The sequence below is a fragment of the Drosophila guanche genome, unplaced genomic scaffold (assembly GCF_900245975.1).
Source record: "Drosophila guanche unplaced genomic scaffold, DGUA_6, whole genome shotgun sequence".
Taxonomy (NCBI): Eukaryota; Metazoa; Arthropoda; class Insecta; order Diptera; family Drosophilidae; genus Drosophila; species Drosophila guanche.
In genome coordinates, this window is record NW_022995744.1 from 4,358,823 (window position 1) to 4,380,711 (window position 21,889).

Genomic DNA, 21,889 nt, shown 5'->3' on the forward strand with positions numbered 1-21,889 from the left:
TGTTCTGTTCTGTGCTGTCGTGTCGTGTCGTGTGTATTGTCCTCGATTGCAATTGCAATGCATAGAAAAGCCATAAAATACAAAAGCAAATGGCAAAAGGCCCCCGGGGAAGGTGGTGCTGGTGCTGCTGCTTCTGCGGCTCGACTGCAGCTGGGTTGAGTCTCGGTGGAGTCTCGCTCTGCCCGGGGTCAGATAAGTGCAAAATTATGTTCCCAGGCGTTGGCTCCGGCCTCTCTGGCCTCTCCGGCAAGCTGGCAAAAAACAGCAACTGGCACAAGTTTTTCAATCGAATTTTGCTGTTGTTTATGGGTCGTCGGGCTTTCCAGTTTCCGTGGCGCTTTGTTTTGCTGCGGGTCGAGGCACGAGCAGGAGTAGAAGCAGTGGCACTCTATGAATGGGAAATTTATATGCCTCGTGGCCAGCACGAAGAAGCTACACTACGCATACGCCAAGTAGGCCAGCGGCAGAAATAGTTGTCAAAGTTTTTGGATCCCTTCGGCTAAGGCTAAGGCTGGCAATTGAAAATTGTCATAAATTGCAATAAATTGTCATAAATGTTGCGTAATGCCTTGCAGTTCTTGTGCGGATTCTGTTTGCTGCTGGTTTTTCCACTCCGCACGCCACAAAGGGAAAAACGCATTCAAGTCTGAAATTGTTTGCACTTTGGGCATGGCATGCAAATGGCTGGTTTTTGGTTATTGTTTCATCTGCCTGAATGAGCTTCTGGGCTGACTCTGGCTCTGCCTGGCTGCCTCTTCGTCAAAGAGTTTCCCAATTAATTGATACAGGGATTACAAGCTCTTCTTTGTAGCCACGGACAAAGGGTGAGTAGGGGCCAACAGTGTTGTGGTGCATTTCCATAACTCTTTTACTATCTATGGGTTGGACTGCGTCTAATCGATATTCCCTGGGCACCCTCTTCCATTTGACCAACTGAATTCATTACTTAGTCCTTAGTTCGTACATGCCTCCGTCTCGTCTTCCTTTCAGTCTGCACCGCGCCAGCACTTGGGGCGGGGGAAACCAAAGACAATCCACATCCTGCGGCCATAAGTTCGTCCTTGCCGTAGCTCCGGCTTGTCCTGCTTCTCCCTCTTTTAATATATGCGCATTTCCTAAGTAAGTCCTGCCTGTCCGCGCCGTCTTCGAAGGAGTCCGCTTGCCACCCGCCTGTCCACTGGTTTTCTTCTTTTTTTTTTGTTGCCAAGACAGTGCAAAATTCACTTACAAAACACTTACGGCGACACCTTGCCACGCCCACGCACACGCACACACGCCCACACCGGACTGGAGCAAGTTGTTGTTGGTGGATGGGAAGGAAGACGGGAGAATGGCAAAACTTGTGCATTGCTGCAGAAACTTCATCAAATCCGAGCTAATCACACTTTGATTTGCATTTTGTAACGAAGCGGAGCGGAGCAGACTTGCCAAGCAAAAAGCGCATTGGCACCACGAGGAGCAGCACTTAGCCCTAAGCGTTGCCTCCGACATTGATGAATGAAGGGCAGGGCGAGGGCATCCCCACGGCACCCTCAGTATAGTGGTGCATCTGGTAATTATGCTAATGAGACGGCTTCAGCTCTCTCGAAAGTATAAGCCGGGGCAGTGGAACTGGAAGTGAACTTGGCTGCGTCTGCCACTTGAGTTAAATGCAATTAATTATATTTTTATGCCACCAAGACACCACGTTGAGGCACTCTCAAGTAGATACATAAAACTATACGAGTGTGCAGGTTAAAGATACGAGTAGATATTGTAGATTCTCTGGGTAATACTTGGGTGTTGGAAGCTAGAACTCGGTGTGCTCGTAGCCACCATTGTCATAGAGCTGCATGCTAGTCCGATTGCCGAAGCTCACCTTCTTGGCCAGAGGCAGTGGGGGTGGCCGAGTGCCCGTCTTGGGTGTGGGTGTGCCCCCCGGCGTGGCAGCTGCATTGAACTTGGCCACAGAGCGACGCTCCTGGAGCAGCTTCACGGACTTTCGATTGAGCGCCAGGTTCTTGAGGTTGAGATCGTCTTCGCCGAAGAAGCGACGCTCAAAGTTGAACACCAGATTGATGTAGTCGCTCTGCTGCTTGTTGCGTGTCTCGTGCAGCCGGAAGATGGTCTGCCGCCGCACCATGCTCTCCCTGTGCTCCCCATCGGGGTCCAGCAGCAGCTCGTCGTAGTGGTGCTCCTCCTCGTCGTCGTCGAAGAGTCTCTTGGGGCGCTGCAGGCGCCTGGCTATGTTGACGGCGCTGCCCTTGAGCTCCAGGGCGGCATCTGCGTCCGTGAACTGGCCACCGGAACGGAACCAGTCCACCTGGGTGGTGGCCAGCAGCTGGGACATGGTGGCAAAACGGTGGAAGAACATGGCAATGAACTGGATGATCAAAATCAAGCCAAAGAAGATCACGAAGCACAGGCCAATGGGGTCCAGCTCCTTGTACTGGCGGTAGATGCCAACCTGCAGGTTATCCCGATCGAAGGACACAAAGTCCGTGGGGTCAATGGGCCACTTCAGGTGGAGGAACTCCTTCTTCAGCTGGAGCAGGAACACGATCAGCACAAAGATGGCGTTCACCATCACAAAGGCAAAGGCGATCATGTTCCTCAGCTCCCGCAGGCCGTCGGCCATGGACTGCTTCTGCTCGCGGCTCAGCTCGAGGGGCTTGAGGTACTGCTTGATCACATCCTTCCAGAATCTCTGCTCCATGAGCGATATTTCCCCCAGCTCGGAGTTGATCAGCAGCGGATCATTGAGCCAGCCCGGCAGGTGGATCTCCGCATCTTTCTGCGCTTCCTTGTCGTCGTCCTTGAGCACAGGAGCCTCGCGCGTGCCCCACGAGACATCGTTCATGTTGAACACCGAGTAGATCATGAGCAGCATGTACATTGAGGGTATGGTGATGTAGTAGATGACGCCGCAGAGCAGCGCCCAGAACTCCTGAGGATGCATAAAGCCTTCAAGAGAAATTGTAACTGATTAAGTTTCCTTTTCTTACGCAAAAGTGTGATCCTCACCTGCAATTGTGATTTGCACTGCCACCAGCAGGAAGAAGAGCGAGGCAGGAGCCAGAGGACCGTCCTCGAGGATCTGCACAATGATGCCAATGAGGACAGCCATCATGACCAGGCAGTAGAGGGCACTGATCACGAAGGCAATCAGCAGCTGGAACTTTTGCTTGAGATACACGCAGGACAGAATGAAGAACAGGATGGGGAAGAAGTTCCACAGGAAGGCGGTCCAGATGTTGATGGTGAAGACAGCGACCAGAGCGCCGACCATCATGAGGAAGATGGTGCCGGGCCCGAGGACAGTGCCGATCATCAGCATGCCCTGATACCACACGTACATCGTGGATATCGAGTTGTTCTTCTGCACCACGGTGTCCGCATCGGCCAGGATGTCAAAGATGTTCGCTATCGTGGAGGGCACCCAGCGACGGCGCTGATTGTAGAACTCGTTGAAGCTTTCCGGGGCGTGGGTGTAGGCGTCGGAGGCGGCGCAGTACTCCACACGGGAGCCGGCCTTCAGCAGCAGGGTGCAGAGCCAGCGGTCCTCGCCCTGGTCGTACTGCACCATCTTCATGGGCTCCGATGTGACCAGCGTGTAGCGCTTCATCACGCTGTTCTCCATGAGGGCGCTGGCCCGAAACAGGCTGAAGCAGCCGGGGCTGCACAGCACACAGCCGATCACGTGCTCCGTGGCCTTCTGCAGCCAGTGGCCGATGGCGTACTCGAAGCGCTGGTACCACACCATCGGACCCCTGCCCACGGGATGGATGCGCCCACAAGCGGCGCCCAGTTCGTCCACGGCCTTCATGCGGTCAATGAGCAGCTGCACGGCGCGCGGTTGGAAGTCAATGTCTCCGTCCAGGGCCAGGATGAATGTGTTCTCCGCAATCACAGCCTTGCGACGCGGCGACAGCTGCTCCGTCTCCATGATGCGGTAGCCCAGCAGGTAGTACATGTACATGACCTGCGACCAGCGCTTCTTGTGCCGGATCTTGTCCTTGTTCTTGAGGTGGGCCACCATCTTGGTGCGTCCTGGCAGTGTCCACACCAGACGACCCCCGTAGGGGGTCTCTATCTTCAGTGGCGGCCTCAGCCGGATGTTCACGCCGTACACCTCAAAGGCGGCCTTGTCTATGGTCCGGGTGAGTGTCTTTACGTACTCGTTGACTGGCGGGTTTCGTTTGTTCTGGCACTGACGCGGGTCCAGCACAAAGGCATCGTCAAAGAAAATGTTTGCTGCGAGGAAACGAAAAGAGAAGAGAGAAGTTGGAGGCGGAATTAGACAGATCGTAAAGTTGTCGCAGACACTTGCAAATGCCGTTCTGGCTTTGGCTTAATGCCATTTTGGCAAGCTCGGAAATGAAGTCGCCAAATGCTATAAATAGGAGGAGAACCACGGAGTGCCGAGACCCCGACTACAACTTATTCCACGCAATTCCTTGCATAAATTTGCGCTTTGACACATTTAATATATGCAGGATGCAAATGCGCAGTGGTCGATGGAGCATCTGGAGGGATTCGCTTCTGGTTGCTGGTTGCTGGTTGCTGGTTGCTGCTGCACTTGACTGGCACATTTACATACTTTCCAGTTCGTAGTATTCATCGTCCGCCTTGCCGCCGTTTAGGTGTGTCTTTGCCATGCGGCGTGCACATTGATCCTCATCCAGGCGGACAATTGATTTGAGGAACTCCATCATCTCCTCCTCCGTCTCGTGCCACATTGTTGCGCAAACAATCAGTTGCGGTACCTTGTCCTCCTCCAGAATGTCCCTGCTGGCATTCAGCTCTGAAGCCAGAGCCATCACCGGCTCCCTGGGTGTGGTTAGGTCGCTCTGTTGGGACGAGAGAGAAAGAGGTTTAAGGGTTTAGCTTAAGCTCTGAACGATTGCAGTTTGATTTCAAGTGGTTTTGCCCATCAAAAGGGGTATTTGTGCAGGGCAATTGTTCGCAGCTTTGATGGGGCATCCACCCCTCTCGATGTTTGCCTCTTTAAAGGAGTGGATCCGACATCTCATATGCTTGTCCTTGATGACAGAGAGGACGCATTACGAATGCACATAATTCGCTGGCATTCTAATTTATGCCCTCGAAAACTCTCAACTCTTGTGCCCTGATTTTAATTACTTTAATGTCTTTATGCTGGCCCTTTTTCGCTGTGGAGTGGAGGCCCGAAAACATACAACCGAACTGAAGCACTTTTAATTAAGTTTACACCCACCGAAAATCCCCTACCACAGCCTACACACCCACACACGCACACGCATGAAGGGGTGGAGAGGGGAGAGGGGAGTGGGAGAAAGGGAAACCCGGGAAACCCGGGAAATGCAAACATTTCCTGAACTTTGCAGTTTCCCCGTCATTTAACTTAATTACATTGGCTGGCATTTGAAGAGCAAAGCGCACATCTCCCCTTGCTCCCGATGAGTAGTGCCATCAGTCCACGTGTGTCTAACAGAATAGTCAAAAAGTCCCCGAAACAGATGTGTAGTGCGATGATTGATGCCAATCAGGCAATTCATACATGCAACCCTTGGTTCCTTGGGCACAATCTGATTGGCAACGAGTGACAAGTGAACCCACCTTGATGGCCAGATATTCCTCGCTCCAGTCAACAATCCTTCGGTTCAGCATACCGCACTGATCCACCAGCAGGCCGCTGTACCAGGGACAAACGAAAAGCTTCTCTGTCTGGGCGTTCTTGTCCTGGCGCGGCTGCCAGATGTGCAGGCACGTCCACACCTGGGCCAGCCACCACAGCGGCCACATCCACAGAACGTAGTCCAGGCAGCTCTGGGCCAGCTCCTCCAGGCTCCCAGCCAGCGACTGCAGCGTGAGGTAGTCCGGGATGAGTCCGTGCAGCGAGCAAGGGTTTGCCGCACGAAGGTAGGCGAGGAGGGTGGCCAGAGCGACGGTCACCGGCATGGCCAGGGTGAGGGGCAGGGCGTAGCTGAACTCCTGGATCTTGATTTTGCAGGCAAACTTGCCAAAAACGTGGCACAGATACGCGGCAGCCACCTGCACCATCAAAGCGTACACCACCGCATTCGGATTGGATTGCATCGTGTACTGTGAGGCTCTCGACTCTGTCCTGATAAACGAGCTGCTGTTGCCGTTCTCCTGCGATGCGGAGGATTCTGTTAAATGTAGCACATCGAGGTCGTCGCTTCTGCCACTGCCACTGCCACTGCCGCTGTTGCTCTGCTGCAAGTGCAAGTGCATCGAAAGTTGACTCTCGCTTTACTCGAATGAGCATCAGGATTCAGTGGTCTGCACTCACCACCAGGGTAATGAGATGGGTCCGCCAGGCGTCCAAGAACAGGCTGAAGTACTCCACGAAGTTTTGGCCGTGCAGGAGGAAGGCCGTTGTGGCAAACACCACGACTTTGAGCGGTGCCAGATAGAGGTACGTGTGGTAGCGAGAGCGGGTGCAGCGGATGGTGCGAATTATGTAGGCTGATGGAGGATACAAGAATGAGAATCATTGGCAATCGGAAGGAAGGAGGGGAGAGCGAGCACTCACCAATAGCCTCGTGTGTGTTGGCAAAGTTCTCCCACCAGCGGAATGAGACGAGCAGCAGGGGAATGGCCAGTAGCTGCACCTCCAGCTGAGAGCTCATCGATGGCCAGAGCAGGAAGACACTGCCCAGCGCCATCACGGCCAGAATGGAGAAGGCCAAGACCAGACTGTCCACCGACTTCCAGTGGATACGGGTGCCCGTCAGCAGATCTAGAGTGTGGCAGCAATCAATTTAATTGTCATCGGTCCCAAGACCTCAAGATAAGATTTGCCGTGACTCACTGAGCAGGGCGGGCACAAAGCAGACACAGCAGCCCAGCATCGCTCCACGCGTCAGATCCAATGCTGGCAGCACGGTGAAGGTGAGCAGGGCCAGGCCGACGACGTGCAGCAGTTCAAAGAGGGTGACCTGAATGGAAGCACAGCAGGAGCTTATCAATCACCATCCGTGCGGGTTCCTTGCCCACCCCACCCCACAGCCAACACTCACCAGAGCCACTTCCAGTCCGCTGGGCCGGTGCTCGCGCTTGAACATGCAGATGCGGAGGGCGCGCAGGAAGGTGAGCACTTCGGGGGCGGCAAAGGCAAAGATCAGGGCCCACACCCAGGCGATTTGTTCCAGTTTGTTGGGCACGGCCACCACCTCGCCGTGCAGCAGAACTTTGGATAGAGAGAAAGTTTTGCCATCAGAACACAAAACACGGAATCGATGGGAGTGGTGGGTGGAGGAGGGGCCTTGACTCACGGTATTTGCTGCAAACATGCACCTTGGTAGCGGCGCTGCTTCCGCTGCCACTGGTATTGCCAGCCATGTAGAGATAAAGCAGCTTGGCCACCACACTTGAGGCCAGAACAACGGCGAAGACCAGGAGGAAAACGAGCAGCTTGAAGAGCTTCAAGAAGAACTGCAACGTCTTCCAGTCCGCATCGGAGCCGCTCGTCTTTTTGGCGGGTGGATCCTGGAAAGAGTCCCAGAGTGGCTGCTTATCGCGCTGCTTCCTGGAATCAATCGATTGTGCGATTGCAATGGGTGCTAGTGTACTCTCACGCGTATCTTATATATATATATATATATATTTATTAATATTTATATCAATTGGTGTCCTACCTGGCACGCATAATGTAGTCGCTTTCATAGTCACCGCTCATGTCTCTCTGCGACCATCGACAAATCGGAACTGAGCGAAAGACAACACCTCACTGGAGGAGCACTCACCCAAAGCGATCGATCGATCGGCCATCCGATCGGGCGATCGATCGTCAGATAAGGTTTCTTCGTCGTGCTCGTGGTCGTGATGATAGCATCGAGAACTGATGCGCGTAAGTAGTCAGCAATTAACTAGCAATTTCTAGCAAGATAAGAGCACCTCTGAGACCCGATACCCGATACCTGAGGCCGATACCTGAGGCCAATCTCCTCCCTATTTTTCAATTGCAATTTCCATTACTCATAAATTAAATCACATTTGCCATTCATAAAGTGAGACACAGGCACAGCATCTAAATATGTACCACGGTTAGTGTCAAATGCTTTTAATGGTTCCCTTCAATTTGCCGTCTGATTTTGGGGCGTGGGTCTTTTGTTTGTTTATTGCACCAATGGGCCAAGATGTTTATTGTCATTGTTTATTGTATGCCATTACCTTCACCCCGCCACGAGCACTGCATTGCTAACAAATGCTTTCGAGTACTATCATTTGCTCGTTTGGAAGGGGAAAGGAAACCACTTGAAGTGCAAGGCGGCTTTATCATATACTCGGAAACAATTGTGAGCTGTTAATGCGGAACTTCATATTATTATCAATCGACTGGTTCCCAGGGAAATCAGGTACTTCGCAGATTTTGTCTTTTGTCTGCGCTGATCATAAATATGATTCCCAAATAATAGAGAGAAAAAAGAGCCCTTGACCTACATGCCTACTTATTATCAACAAATCTGGCTCGTAAACCAACATTCGATTTTCAAGCACTTTTTTGGGAACACTTTTGAAGATAAATTGATTCGATTTCTTTAGGAATAGATACTTCTTAAAAAGGTAATCTGTTTATATTACATATGGTATATTAAGTATTTTATATTAAATAATGCAAGCTATAACATAAAATTCACGAACTATTCAAATGCATTGAACTACACCGAGATGTAATTCTCATTTTGCAACAGTGCATTTTTGTATATTGAGACTTTACATTTTACACTGGCGCCCCCACCCGAAGAGTGGCGTAAGTTTAAAAGCTGGTGGATTTCCTTGCTATGAACAATCCACACATGTAGAATGTATGTATGTAGAATAGAAAAATAGACTATGAAATGTAATTTTTATTTGTTTTTAAAATGCTGTTGCTGTGAAATAAAATTGACAATTACCTACATAACCTAACTAAAACATAACGAACATATTAACAAATGCATCATTGGCTTTCCTAAACCTAGGCTACGAAATCTTTGGCGCTTTCTCGGACACCATGGAACAAACACCGGACGGACGTGGATCAACAAATCTTACGCGCCCGAGGACCTTCTTCTTCATCACCCACAACAGCCGGGCCCCTGCGTTTCGCTAGATTAAGGTCACGCGCCTCCTCCATGGTGGTGGGGAGCACCTTGTCTGCCGTCTCCGGAAATGCCAGGGTAAGAACTCCGCTCATCAGAGCAAAGCTGGCAAAAAGAATTTGCGGAGCGTACACGTAATACTTGGCCTAGATAGAGTGAGGAATATGTCAGACTGGATAGATGGTGGATTCAACTGCTACAGATACTCACCAGAAGCGGAGTTTGGGGAGCCAGCATGGAGCCAATGCGACCCACCATGGAGCAAAGGGAAAGCAGACTGTTGCGCACATTGGTGGGGAAGATCTCGGAGGTAAAGAAGTACAAAATCTGGAAGCTGCAGGTGATGGCTAGCTTTCCAATAAGAAACAATGTGAGAGCACCAGCGTAGTTATCTGTGGAGCAGGAAGCGATGATTAACTGTCACATTTGTACCTACATTTATCGGTAGCTTACCTTGTGCAATGCCTGCGGAGGCGCCCATGCAGACCGCACAGAGGAGCATCGAGGCACAAAGCGAGTACCGACGGCCGATTCGATCCATTATGATCAATGGGAGAAGGAGGCCGGGGATCTGGATGAAGCCGTTCAGCATGAAGTTCGTGTACTTGTTGCCACCCAAGTTGACCGAGTTGAGGCTGAGTCCCAGGGCGATCAGAGTGTGGGTGAACCAGCAGAGGCAGCAGTTGAGAATGCGGAGCGAGAAGAATCGAACAGCTTTCATTATGGGGTACTGGCTCTCGTTGGCCTGACTCAGCTTCTGGCGATTGGTGGCCAGCAGCTCGTCCAGCTGCTCATCCGGCAGGGGCCGTTTGTTGATGCGCGCCGCACGTCTCAGCACAGCAGCTGCTCGCTCCTCCGACCCCTGGCTGAGCAGCCAGCGCACGCTCTCGGGCAGTATCCACAGGAACAGTATCTGCAGCACAGCAGGGGCATAGAGTACACGGAGTAGCAAGCGCCAGTGCTGGACCTGCGAGGCCAGGAAGCCGAGGAGAGCCTCACCCAGGGAGTAGAAAATTGTGATGATTGTGGCCGCAGCCACGCGACGCTTGGGTCCAACCAATTCAATGGCCAAAAGGAAGGCCGTGGGAAAGAGGGTGCTGCCCACGGCCATGTCGAGGAACTCGAAGGACAGGAACATGTAGTAGTTGGTCGACAGGGAGCGAATAACACCCATAAATGCACTCAGTGCGCCAGCAATGGCCAACATTGTTCGGCGTCCGTATCTGAAAAGGCAAATGAGGAAGGATCTGAAAGGAAGGATCCCATCAAACTTACCGATCTGCAAAGAAACCGCCTATTGGTATGCCCACAAACTGTCCAACATTGTTGATGGTGCCCACCATCGAGAGCATCCATTCATCTTTGCAAAATATATCAAACTAGTGCAGAGGAGAAGTTCAATTAAGTAACATAACTCTTATCCAACATAAAACATTCATACCTCCGTGGAAATGGTCTTCTCTTCATCCCTGAACTTGAAGTCATGGCCACAAGTCTCCGTCTCTCCGTTGAAGTACTTCGCATCACAGTACTCCCCCGATGGATCCGTGAAGGGAGCGTAAACCTCCTGCGTAACATTCGCCACATAGCGATGGCAGTCGTCCCAGGCGGAGCTTTTGTAGGGAACAGTAAAGTTCAGCCAGCTCTCCTCGTAGACGCTGGCGGGGCTATCGCATTGGGTGATGTTGCACCTGAAAACGAGGTTCAAATTATACAGGTTTTGTTTTCACTTTGATTTCACGCACCTGTGCACCACTGTGCTCGCGGTAAACACATATGAGATCGAAAAGAAGGCGTTGAAGAGCATGGGAACGCACAAGAGCACATAGTTGATGATTTGATAGCGTCCAAACTGGCCAATACGCACGAGAATGGCATCCAGTGAGTTATCTCCGTCGCTCGGCTCCGCATTTCCGTTGCTCGCAGCCGGAGAGGCGCCGTTTCCCTCCTTTTGATTTGGCATTCTATTTCGCTTGAAAGTGTTTCACGGCACGTGGTTGAATGCACTTTATAGTGTGGGTCTCCGTGCGACACGTGTTTTATAACTTTCGGTCTGGCTTTTGGAGACTATAGCCACTTTACGAGCAATATATTTTATTTATAGACATCGACACTGTGGAGCGTCTTGCTGCCACACACTGACTGATACTCGTATCGCTGTGCGCCCACCACATCAACCGATTGAGTTTGCTCTCCTCTCGGAGGTGCTCTCTCGGTATGGGTTGCTCTGTTTTGATTCTCCTCCAACTACAGCTACACCGCATGGCAGAGAGTCGTACTTTCTACTCTCCCTCTTGAATTGCTCTCACATTTATTACGTGTAATCTATCTGCTCTCCTCCACTGGCCTGGCGCTATCGCCGCTTGATCTGCTCCTATCTGGGTCTTATCGGTCCCACTCCGAAACTATTTGCTCTTCACAACTTTGTGTGAATAAAAAATTACACCCTAATCGCAACACCCGTTCAATTCTGAATGGGTTTAGCTGGATGTCAATCGGGCATTGTTTGTTCCATCAGACGGCTAGACATTCTGTCTGAGTAAGGGGGGAAACAGCTGTTCCTATCCGCTGGCCGATGGCTAGACTGGGTCAACAAGTTGTCTGGCTGCTTGCGATGACTGGTCCTGTCCCCAAGGACCGACAGTGTTTGGCTTCACACTTGATTTGTGTAACCCTAAGATGATTAGATGAGCAAATTGAATACGCAAATGACAGGAATGACTGACAATCAATTTGTTCACTTCCATTGCCCAGCGGAGACTGATAAATCAATGATAGCTGGCGATATCAACCCATTGAAAGCGCAATCAATGGGAAGGCTCGTGAATTATTGACGGTTTGTAATTGAAAATATGAGTACTCGTATTTGATAGAAGGAAGCGAGCCATAAATCGGCGATAAGTCGTGGAAACAACAGTCACTGCTGATAAGCTCCGTTGATTCAACAAATTCCCAAATGATTCTATTGGCAATTCGATCGTTAAGACTCACCATAAAAAACGTCTAAATACTGCCTGGCTTCTTGTTATATTTATAAATGTTTTATTGCCTTTGACTCTTTTTTGCAGATCGATCAGATCAGATTTCTCGTCTCACTGATCCGCCGAAAATTAATTTTTTAATTTTCGATTAGACGGCACTTTTTGTTGCCGGGGGCTTTGGCATGTTTCTGTCGAGGGAGCGTGCCTCCTCCAGCGTGGTGGGCAGGGCCTTGTTTGTGGTTTCCGGAAAGTACAGCGTGAGGCAGGCGCAGGCAAAGCCAAAAACGGCAAAGAGAAAGTGGGGAGAGTACTTGTAGTAGGGAATCTGCAAGAGGAAAGGGTCTTGAGCAGGAATAGCCGTGCGGGAGCGGGAAACCACTCACCAGCAGAGGAGTTTGGGGAGCCAGCATGGATCCAAAGCGACCAACCATCGAGCAGAAGGAGAGCAGACTGTTGCGGCAGCTCGTGGGGAAGATCTCAGAGGTGAAGAAGTACAAAATCACAAAGCTGCCCGTTGAAGTCATCTTGGCCATGAAATATAGCACTGAGGAGGTAACCGGGTAAACTGGGAAAAAAGAGTCAAAGAGTTAGACAGTAGTTAAAGTGAACAAGGCGGGGAAGAACTTACCCTCCTGCAGGGCAGGCACAGCCAGTAGAAAGATTGTGCAGCAGGCCATGCATGAGGTCAGGGCCCAGCGACGTCCAATGCGATGCATTATCATTGTGCCCAGAAGGGAGCCGGGCAGCTGGATGAACCCCATCATGCTGAAGTTCTCGAACTTGCTGCCCGAAAGCTCGCTGGAGTTCAGGCTCAACCCGAGGGCAATGAAGGTGTGGGTGAACCACACGAAGCAGCACTGGGCAATGCGCCAGCCCAGAGCATTAACAATCTGCCGCAGGCTGTAGTGCCCTCCTGCGGCCGTGGACTGAGCCACGAGCTTGCGGTTGGAGCGCATCAGCTCACTCAGCTGCTGCTCCGACAAGGCTTTTCGGTTTACCCGGGCCACTTTGCGCAGAATGTTCATGGCTTCCAGCTCCTTGGACTGGCTAAGCAGCCAGCGCACACTCTCCGGCAGCAGGCAGATAAAGATCAAGTGCAGCAGTGCCGGGGTGTATAGCACGCGAAGCAGCACCCGCCAATCCCTGATGTAGTCGGCCAGGTAGCCCAGGGCAGCCTCGGCCAGTCCATAGGTGAGGGTGATTGAAGTGGCAGCCAGCACGCGGTGCTTCGGGCCAACCAGCTCGAGGGCCATTAGGAAGGCGGTGGGAAAGAGAGTGCTGCCCACGGCCATGTCCAGGAACTCGAAGCCAAGGAAAATGTAATAGTTTGGGGCATGGGAGCGTGCCAGTCCGGCGAAAGCGCTGAGAATTCCACTTATGACGAGGAGGGTTTTGCGACCGTATCTAGAAGAGGGAGTATCTTCATGTTAGAAGGTTTCTACAATCGACTCGAAGTCACTTACCGATCTGCCAAATATCCTCCAAGGGGAATACCCACAAACTGTCCGATGTTATTGACTGTGCCCACCATCGAGAGCTTCCACTGATCGGCGCAAAAGATTCCAAACTGTCAAGGAAGAGAAAACAATGTAGGTTTAAGATCACATCATCACCCCAATACCCACCTCGCTGGCTATGGTACGTTCGTCTTGTGCCAGCTTGATGCCTGCCTCACAGCTGATCAAGCGACTCTGATTAAAATATCTTTCATTGCACGCTGCAGCTGCAGTTGCAGTGTCAATGTCAGAGCTGAATGCAAAGTGCTCACACTGAGCCCATGCGCCATGGCTGCTTGGGGTCGTAAAGTTTAGAAATGAAGCAGAGTAGCTGCTGTCCAAGCTGTCGCACTGGGTAATATTGCATCTGCGGATGATTTGTATGGGTTGATGGCTACTGACAGACTGTTCCTTTCACTCACCTGTGGTTCATAATACCGGCGGTGAATATGTACGAGATTGAGTAGAAGGCATTGCAAATGATGGGTAGGCAGAGTAGCAGATAGTTGGTGATCTGGAAGCGACCAAACTGTCCAATCTGAACGATAATCGTATCCAGTTGGCTGTCCTCCGTGTTGGATGTCGACTCTGGCTTTTCCCGGACCACGTCCAGCTCTGACTGCACTTTAAGCATGCTGCTGATAGCACCGTCTCGGAGTGACTGACTCGGCCACCCAGCCTCCACTTGGAATGCCGCACGCTCAACTCTCTTAATTGGCAAAATTATTCACGCCACCCGGGGGGCGTGGATCTTCCCCCAACGGTTTCCCTCTGCGTTTTTTCGCACGTTTCAATTACCTAGGCGTCGGGCCGGACAGGCACGCTTACAAAGAGCGCTGAAACCGGCGTGCAGAGCTTAATTGCTGGATTAAATAATACTTAGGACTGGCTGTAACCTGAGAGGCGTCTGCGATTTACTAGTAATCTGCGGCTGCCGCTGAGGCTGCAGCTATGGGTAGGTGATTAACCTTGCCGCCTTATCAAGACTTCAATGGAGCCATTGTAATGTAATTATGTTTTTATTGTTCAGATTCAATGCAAGAATTAAAAATATCACTTGATGTTGTTTTTCTTTTTGTTGGTGTGTTTGTGTGTGTTCGAATGTGCTTGTGTGTGTGGGGGTATATAGAGAGTGAGTGAGATAGCTAATATGTGTATAAATAGAGTAAAAATACCGACGTACATATGTACATAAGTATGTACGTACCAATTAGAGTATTAAAGCTTCGTTCAAAGGAAACTCGGGCCATAACATTACGTACAAATACAAATACAAGTGGATTTCCTTTGCAACTTAATCGTTACTCTCTAACCCTAACTGGTTTACTATGGCCAATACCCCGCATCAAAGCGGACTCCAGCGGAGTTTTCTGTACAACCTATCGTCCGAACTGCTCCGTAAATCATTGCTACAATAATTATCCAAATGTTGCGTTTGTGTCAAACAGAATGTGTCAATAAATAATGCGATCGTTATGGTGGTTTACGAGTCCTACAACTACAAATTACATATTAAGCATACATGTAGTAATAATGGGATGCATATGCATATATATATATGTATATATCTATAAATGGTGCCCTCTATACGTTCAATACATGAGATACAAACAACAACGTTTTTGTGTTGGTCTACCGCCTGCCCTGCTACATTAATATCAATCAATCTTATCATTTGCAATGTGATAATTCCGTTTGAAACTAGTTAAAATGGGACTACCGACTGTGACAAGCTGCTATTCCTTGGTGTTCAGCATACACATTACAGATTGTACATGGGATTGCTGGTGGCATCGAACAACTGAGTCCCCGTCGACTCGATCATGGACCTTAGGGCAATGCTTCGTTGTTTGGCCACTGCCTTGCGCAGTGTGAGTTCGAACACATTATCCTCGTCGATGTTGTCCATGGGCAGATGGTCCCTGCCCTCGGCAGACTCCTCCGGACCCTTGAAGACCAGCTCCTCGTGCTCATAGAGAACGCAGGTTTCAGCAAATTCCTTGGCAAAGTATTGCGATGTATTACGATTTTGAATAACCTCGCTGGGAAAGCACTGAAGCAGCTCCTCAAAGCTCAGCTCTGCCACCAGATTGTTAAGGATCTCTGCAAGTCAGGATGGTAAGAACGCGTTTCCTTAAACACAGACTACGTATGACATATGTACCTGTTATGTGCACTTTCCAGTTGGGCAAAGCATCTTGCTTGCTGAGAATTTTGCGCAATAAACTCTCCCAATGTTTGGGTGTGAAGCCGCAAGACTAAAATGAAATGTATTTTAAAATCTTCTTTTGCCAGAAACCTTACTTATTACTCACCTTTCCATACTGCCATAGATAGGCGGGACAGAAGCTCAGCATGTAGTTAATGGCCAGGTTCTTCGGCAATATGATCACCAAAAAGCTATCAATGCCCATCAAGTGCGGCGTCTTTTGAATGAAGGCCAAAAACTCCGATATAATCTCTCGATCCACTTTGCTGGAGGCCAGCAGACTTTGAATCTTCAGGGTCAGGGTCAGCAGCTCGTTGTGCCAGCTAACGAAGCGGACCTTGAACTCGCCCTCATCCTTGTTGGGATAGCTGAAGTCGCTGCGTTCAAAGGGCGGCAAGCGGTTCAGATACTGAGGACGCTCCAGCAGACAGGGAATGGGTCGTATATAGGATTTGATGTGGCGGTCGTATTCCTCGCCCTCAGGCAGTTTGTAGTCGGGAATAAATGGAACGTAGACCAACTTGCCGGCCAGGGGATCGTTGGGATTCCTCACCATTGGCTTGGGACAGTAGTTCGGAGCCATGCCCACCATATAGGAGATGCACTCCATGCGCAGGTTGAGGAAATCTTCACGACTCGACTGCTGCTCCACATCCGCAGATTGAAGATCCGTAATGAGATCGCTAAGTGACTTTAGTCGGCCCATGTACATGCGAAAGAGGATCTTGAGACCCTTTAGATTGGTAATGGCCAGATCGTCGTCCGGCTGGGGTTGCGAAAGCGAGGCATTTGAGTTACGCTTCTGGAATGGCGACGACTGCTGTTCCTGCAGCTGGTCGTAGACTATACGCTGCTGCCTGCCGTTTATCGATAGGCTCGCCGATCTCTCTTCTTGCGCCGAGCTGGCACACGAGCTCGACAGAGACTGGGCATCCGCCTCGCTGTGCAGCGATGGAGCCCGAGAACTGCTGCACTCTTCGTCATAGTCGTCATCCAGCTGGGGCGGCGTCTGCGACCGAATCTCGTGGGGCTGCAGCGACGAGCTCACATCGTAGAGATCATAATAATACACTTGCAGAATACTGACAAAAACCTTTTGAGAGGTCTGATAGCCCTTCTGGCCAATGTGCGAGGCAATGTAGTTGAGGAAGAGTTGCAGCAGTACGTCCAAAGTCAGGCTGTGTTCGATGCAAAGTGCGTGAATGAAGGCATCGCTGATGGCCTCTATGAGGGCGGGCTGCTCGTTGGCCAGCAGAATGGTTTCACAAAAGTCCGAAAAGGATACGATGGCACTTTGCGTGGGCGTGGAGACACTTGGGGGCTTGCTTTTCCCACCGCCTCGACGGGTTTTCTTCCGAGAGTTGGATGTCTGCTGCTGGTCAGCCTGATGCTGCTGCCTCCGCTGATAGATCACAGTGCTGTCGTCAAAGAGCACATTCTTGTGCTTGATCAACGCCATAGCCAAGGTTCGCCTGGTCGACTTTGCTATGACTTCCTGGGCCAGCAGATAATTGGACATGCGGCAAGCAGTCACAGCCAGCAGTAGGTTCTCATCGGGTGAGCTGCAAGATATAAAGTTCTAGTTGGAATGCATTCAGATTATATTATTGGCAGACTTACAGCGTGTTCAAGTATTTGAGATAGTTGATGAGCTCTCCGCTCATGGTGTCCGCCACTACGGGGGAGCACAGCATGATCTGGGGTATATCCACCGGGGCGTGCTTGATGAACATGTTGAGAAACTCCAACGAAACCGGCACCTGCTTGTACCCCTGCTGCAGCACTCTGGCCGGGGTGAAGTAGGGCCGCACAGTCTGGTTCAGAAAAGCGGACCTCAACCGATCTGTTCCCAGGCTAAGTAGGAAAAGTTTCACAGTGTAGATGAGGCCGGCCAATTCGGATGTTTCCACGTCTTCCTCGTTGTCCATGAACTGCTGAATGTAGTTGTTGTAAATGTCCACCAGTTGTATCTGGCACATCTTGTAGAAACCAGTTGCCTGCAGGTAGACCTCTTGCCTGCTGGAACTGCAAGGGGAATGGGGTGGAAATCAAGCAGATGGAGGAACACTCTTTGAATGGCACTACTACTACTTACCGTATTGAGAAGTCGGCCAATTTTCTACAGTTTGCTGTGAACATTTTCCTCAGCAGCTGCTCGCGCTCCGCGCCCAGCCGTTCGCCCTGCAAGGTGAGGCTCAGGCGCAACATGACATGAGCCTCCTCCATGAGATCATAGAAATTCGAGCTGCTCGCACTGCGATACGAGTCCGCAATGCCCTCGAGATCCTCGATAACGTGCTCCACTCGGGGCACCTCTAGGTTGTAGAGTGTCCACTCATTGGTGATCGTTGAGGAATGAGCGGCGCTGCTGCTCCTCAGAAGGCTGCTGTGCTTGGCCTTTGCTTCGGCCAGCAGTCTGGCAGCAATATTCCGCTTGACCGCAACCGCTGTGGTGGCCACTTCTCCTGTGCTGCGACGCTTGTGCAGCTCTAGGGCGGCGTTTGTGATGAGCACCAGCTGATCCCGATTCACGCAAACAAACTGAACGTGCATGAAGGCAGCGAGACCCACGACAGCAATGGGCGTGGTAATGTCTGGCGCCGACTCCTCGGGGAAGATGCCACCAATCGAGGGATACTCGAAGCGATTGTGGAAGAGCTTGTGGCCTATGCGCGAGGTGTGCGTCTCCACAGACTCCGAGGTGACCGCAAAGACCACATAATCGTTGATGTGCACCTGTAGGACGGGAGCCGTGAAGCTGTAGCTGGCCACTGGCTTCTCGTTCTCACTGTACCACTTCCCCTGAGCGGAGAACTGATACAGGTAGCCGTCCACACTGCTGGCCACCAGGAGAGCATGGCCTATGCACCGTTGATGCTGCGAAGACTTGAGGGTCCTGCGATTGACGTGCTTGAAGGTCGTGACTGCACTGGGAACCTGCTGGTTGCCCATGTCGTACTCATCGTCCTCCAGGTCTGTCCCTTGGCCACTCCTCTGGTAGATTGCCTTCAGATCCAAGCAGCGCAAGATGTCCAGAATTCTGGGCTGATGCTCGGATGTTTTCATGCAGATCTGCAGCAGCTTTCTCACATCATATTGCACCGAGGCGTCCTCCAGAAGATTTCCCCCTGCGATGCCACGCACATTCATGGCTTTGGCCTCGTTGACGAGTTTGATTTTGATATCCCCGGCTCGCTGGGGAGTGATAGTGATGTCCTGGTTGTCCTCTGACCCACCATTCTTTCCACCGCCGCCACCATTATCGCTCTGATCCCACTGTGAACGTAGCTCCGGCTCAAACTCGCGCCCATACGCGTTGTTCACCAACTTGGCGACGTTAAAGTCCAACGGCGATCGACCGGGCAGGGCTCCATTTATGGCCAAGGGAGCTTTGCCACTGCTCGTCGACTGCATGGAGTCGCTCTCACAACTCTGCTGACTGTGGGTGGAGCTAACCACTCCTCCGCTGGCACTCGCCTTGCTGCCCAAGCTCAAGGACTCCGAGAGCGGCTCGTCTCCACCGCCGCCCCCGCCATAGTCATTGTCCAAACAGCTCAGCTCCTGTCCGGCGGTTGTCTTGCTGTTTGCCAGAGCGTCAATCACCTTGAAAGCCACACAGTATCGGTGACTTAGGCAGGCGATGACATTCTCCGCCAGGCACAGGCGCATGGGCACAAAGTTCAGCTGCACAAAGAACTTGAAGGGCAGAAAATCGATGAATGCGAATCGGGGCTGAGTGTTCTCGTGGACACACTGCGTGTACTCATACAGATAGATCCTGTCCCTGCTGCTCACAATGATGTTGCCAGAGGTCTGACAGCACTGAACCAGCTCGGGGGGACTGCGCAACGGCAGCTCAATCACATCGATGCTCTCGATCAGCGGCGTCTTCGGCGTTGTCATCGATGCTATCCTGATGGTGATGGGCAGCTCGTTGAGCTTGCTATCGGGGAACTTCCAGAAGTTGGCGTAGATTCGGACAAACATCTTGGTATCATCCTCGGAGCAAACCGTATTGCTGTTGCTGCTCGAAGTGCAGCTAATGGTCGAGGATGAGTGCACTGGGCTGCCAGCCTGCTCCTTTTCCAGCGTGAGCAAGTACTTGCCTAAGCGGGAACGAGCACTCGAATTACATTTAAATCTTTATTGAGAGCAGCCACAGGAGTCCACACTCACCCGATTCGCAATAGATCAACTGCACCACCTCGCCAACGGTGGCTAGCGTGTTTCTCACCGGCAGGCGCTCATCTCCTCCTCCAGGAGCATCTCCACTGATTGCCTGCCCGTCATCGCCATCGCCAGTTACATCCTCCTGCTGCTGCTGCTTCCCAGCAATGTCATAGATCTCTATGAACTGCTCCGCGCTGCTGATGGCTATCCGATTGTTGCCAATCAGACTTGCTGCCAGGATCTCGCCATTGAGGGCATACGTCTGCTGCCTGGCAAAGTTGTAGGCCTGCAGGATCTTCACCATGGCTGCTGGAACTGCTGCTCACTGCAAGAATCAGGAAACACCTTGGGTCAGGCTCTAATTCGAAATTCCACAGTCGCGAATACAACGCCCTGGGCAGAGTGACTTCATCGCCGGACGCACACAGACTGTCTGCTGACGGTGAATCAGTCCATTCTCCACTACATCAGCGATAGCGACAGCGAGTGCGAGCGCTCAGCTCAAACTGGGGAGTGGGAGTGGGAGTGGGTAAGCAGACCGCTAAGCGGGGGCTCGCTAAAGTGGTTGTTGATTGTGTACGGTGTACGACGTGTGTGTGTGTGTGTGTGTGTGTGTGTGTGTGTGTGTGTGTGTGTGTGTGTGTGTGTGTGTGTGTGTGTGTGTGTGTGTGTGTGTGTGTGTGTGTGTGTGTGTGTGTGTGTGTGTGTGTGTGTGTGTCGGTATGTAAGCATGTAAGCCATTAGCATAATTGTGCGTTTATGCTGGAGAGAGAGAAAAAGACACAGAGGGAGAGCTGGTAACACGGAGAGAGGGCTAGGCCACCGGATGTGAGGTCACAACATTTATGATGATGATCATTGCCCGATTAGTTTAGAATAATAATGATTCCTATATGTATTTCCATTGATTTGTATTTAGCAAGTTTCAAGGTAGAATATTACAACAGGTCAGTGCAGCACCTTTCACTTCCCCTGGAATTCATGCCGTATCCTTTTCAACCTCCTCCTTCGCCCATGAAGAATAAACAGACAGGAAATTAGGTCACAAAAATATACACAGCACGCCCTGCCTCCCTAACTTGACTAGGGTTGGGCCCTGCCACCATTTCGATTCGGATTCCGACGCTTCTACTACGTGCGTTACCCTAATTAAGCCATAGAGAACCGAACACACATACCGACTACTCTGCATACCCTCGGACGCATCAATCAAAACGCCGGCAAGGAGGTCAAAAGGTGCGAGCCTGCAAACGGAAAGAAGGAATGCCGGATATAGAGCAAGGCACGCCATAATAGAATTTATTTCTGGCTGCTTGACCAAATCAATAAATTCTACGATAATAATCCGTGCATTAACCCAAATGAACCTGGGAAGTGATCAAATGGGGAGGAGGAGAAAGAGGAGGGGCACACACAACAAATGCAAATGAAGCCGGCAAGGGGCAAGGGCAGTTCTCTCTGACTGCATTGCCTTTTATTGGCATACACTGGGCGCAGGAGGGTGGGGGTGAGCGTGTGTGTGTGTATGTATGTAAATTGCATTTTGGCAGCGGCATTCAGTAAAAATCAATAATTGTGCGGCTTGCCAGCGATTTATATAAGAAACGACAACACACTGCACTGCTTAACAGTTCATACACTAGTTTTAAACATTGTAAACAACCTAAAAGCATTTAAGAAACAAAAATATTGCTGAAAATATTGTAAGCACGCACATTCTTTTACCGCTTCCTTGTTGTCGCGGTTTTCGAAATTTTTTGTCCGTTTTCGAGCCGTTGGGTTTCAGACCGCATTGCTCAAATTGAATACACTCCGCCCGCACATATTCTATTCATTTAATTAACGAGATTTTTGTTTAAAAACATTTGCCAATGCCATTAGGGATGTGTACATTTTGCCGTTTTTACCCTCCGTATATTTGTGAGGGTCAGAAATCGAAAGCGGTCACACTGGTTCTCAACTGTG

The 21,889-nt window shown here is 50.9% G+C and overlaps 4 protein-coding genes across 4 annotated transcripts; all 4 read right to left on the minus strand.

Annotated features, from left to right (window-relative positions):
* Positions 1 to 1,689: 1,689 nt before the first annotated feature.
* On the minus strand, positions 1,690 to 7,708 carry LOC117579722 (chitin synthase chs-2). The gene is made up of 10 exons (XM_034265718.1): positions 7,623 to 7,708; positions 7,260 to 7,513; positions 7,005 to 7,174; positions 6,797 to 6,923; positions 6,518 to 6,724; positions 6,275 to 6,450; positions 5,578 to 6,198; positions 4,580 to 4,829; positions 3,004 to 4,233; positions 1,690 to 2,943 (listed from the first exon to the last, which is right to left on the minus strand). The coding sequence occupies exons 1-10, from the start codon at positions 7,661 to 7,663 to the stop codon at positions 1,790 to 1,792; spliced, it is 4,230 nt and encodes a 1,409-aa protein (XP_034121609.1). The 5' UTR covers positions 7,664 to 7,708; the 3' UTR covers positions 1,690 to 1,789.
* Positions 7,709 to 8,819: 1,111 nt separating this feature from the next.
* Positions 8,820 to 11,289, minus strand: LOC117579368 (organic cation transporter protein). The gene is made up of 6 exons (XM_034265235.1): positions 10,814 to 11,289; positions 10,510 to 10,759; positions 10,344 to 10,447; positions 9,522 to 10,291; positions 9,279 to 9,460; positions 8,820 to 9,214 (listed from the first exon to the last, which is right to left on the minus strand). Exons 1-6 carry the CDS (start codon positions 11,029 to 11,031, stop codon positions 9,008 to 9,010), a joined length of 1,731 nt encoding a protein of 576 aa, XP_034121126.1. The 5' UTR covers positions 11,032 to 11,289; the 3' UTR covers positions 8,820 to 9,007.
* Positions 11,290 to 12,146: 857 nt separating this feature from the next.
* LOC117579370 (solute carrier family 22 member 3-like) lies at positions 12,147 to 14,436 on the minus strand. The gene is made up of 6 exons (XM_034265237.1): positions 13,968 to 14,436; positions 13,675 to 13,912; positions 13,513 to 13,616; positions 12,678 to 13,453; positions 12,433 to 12,614; positions 12,147 to 12,374 (listed from the first exon to the last, which is right to left on the minus strand). Exons 1-6 carry the CDS (start codon positions 14,177 to 14,179, stop codon positions 12,198 to 12,200), a joined length of 1,689 nt encoding a protein of 562 aa, XP_034121128.1. The 5' UTR covers positions 14,180 to 14,436; the 3' UTR covers positions 12,147 to 12,197.
* Positions 14,437 to 14,617: 181 nt separating this feature from the next.
* Positions 14,618 to 21,818, minus strand: LOC117579363. The gene is made up of 7 exons (XM_034265197.1): positions 21,640 to 21,818; positions 19,931 to 20,249; positions 17,850 to 19,860; positions 17,375 to 17,779; positions 15,861 to 17,316; positions 15,710 to 15,803; positions 14,618 to 15,648 (listed from the first exon to the last, which is right to left on the minus strand). Exons 2-7 carry the CDS (start codon positions 20,226 to 20,228, stop codon positions 15,308 to 15,310), a joined length of 4,605 nt encoding a protein of 1,534 aa, XP_034121088.1. The 5' UTR covers positions 20,229 to 20,249; positions 21,640 to 21,818; the 3' UTR covers positions 14,618 to 15,307.
* Between the last annotated feature and the right edge of the window lie 71 nt (positions 21,819 to 21,889).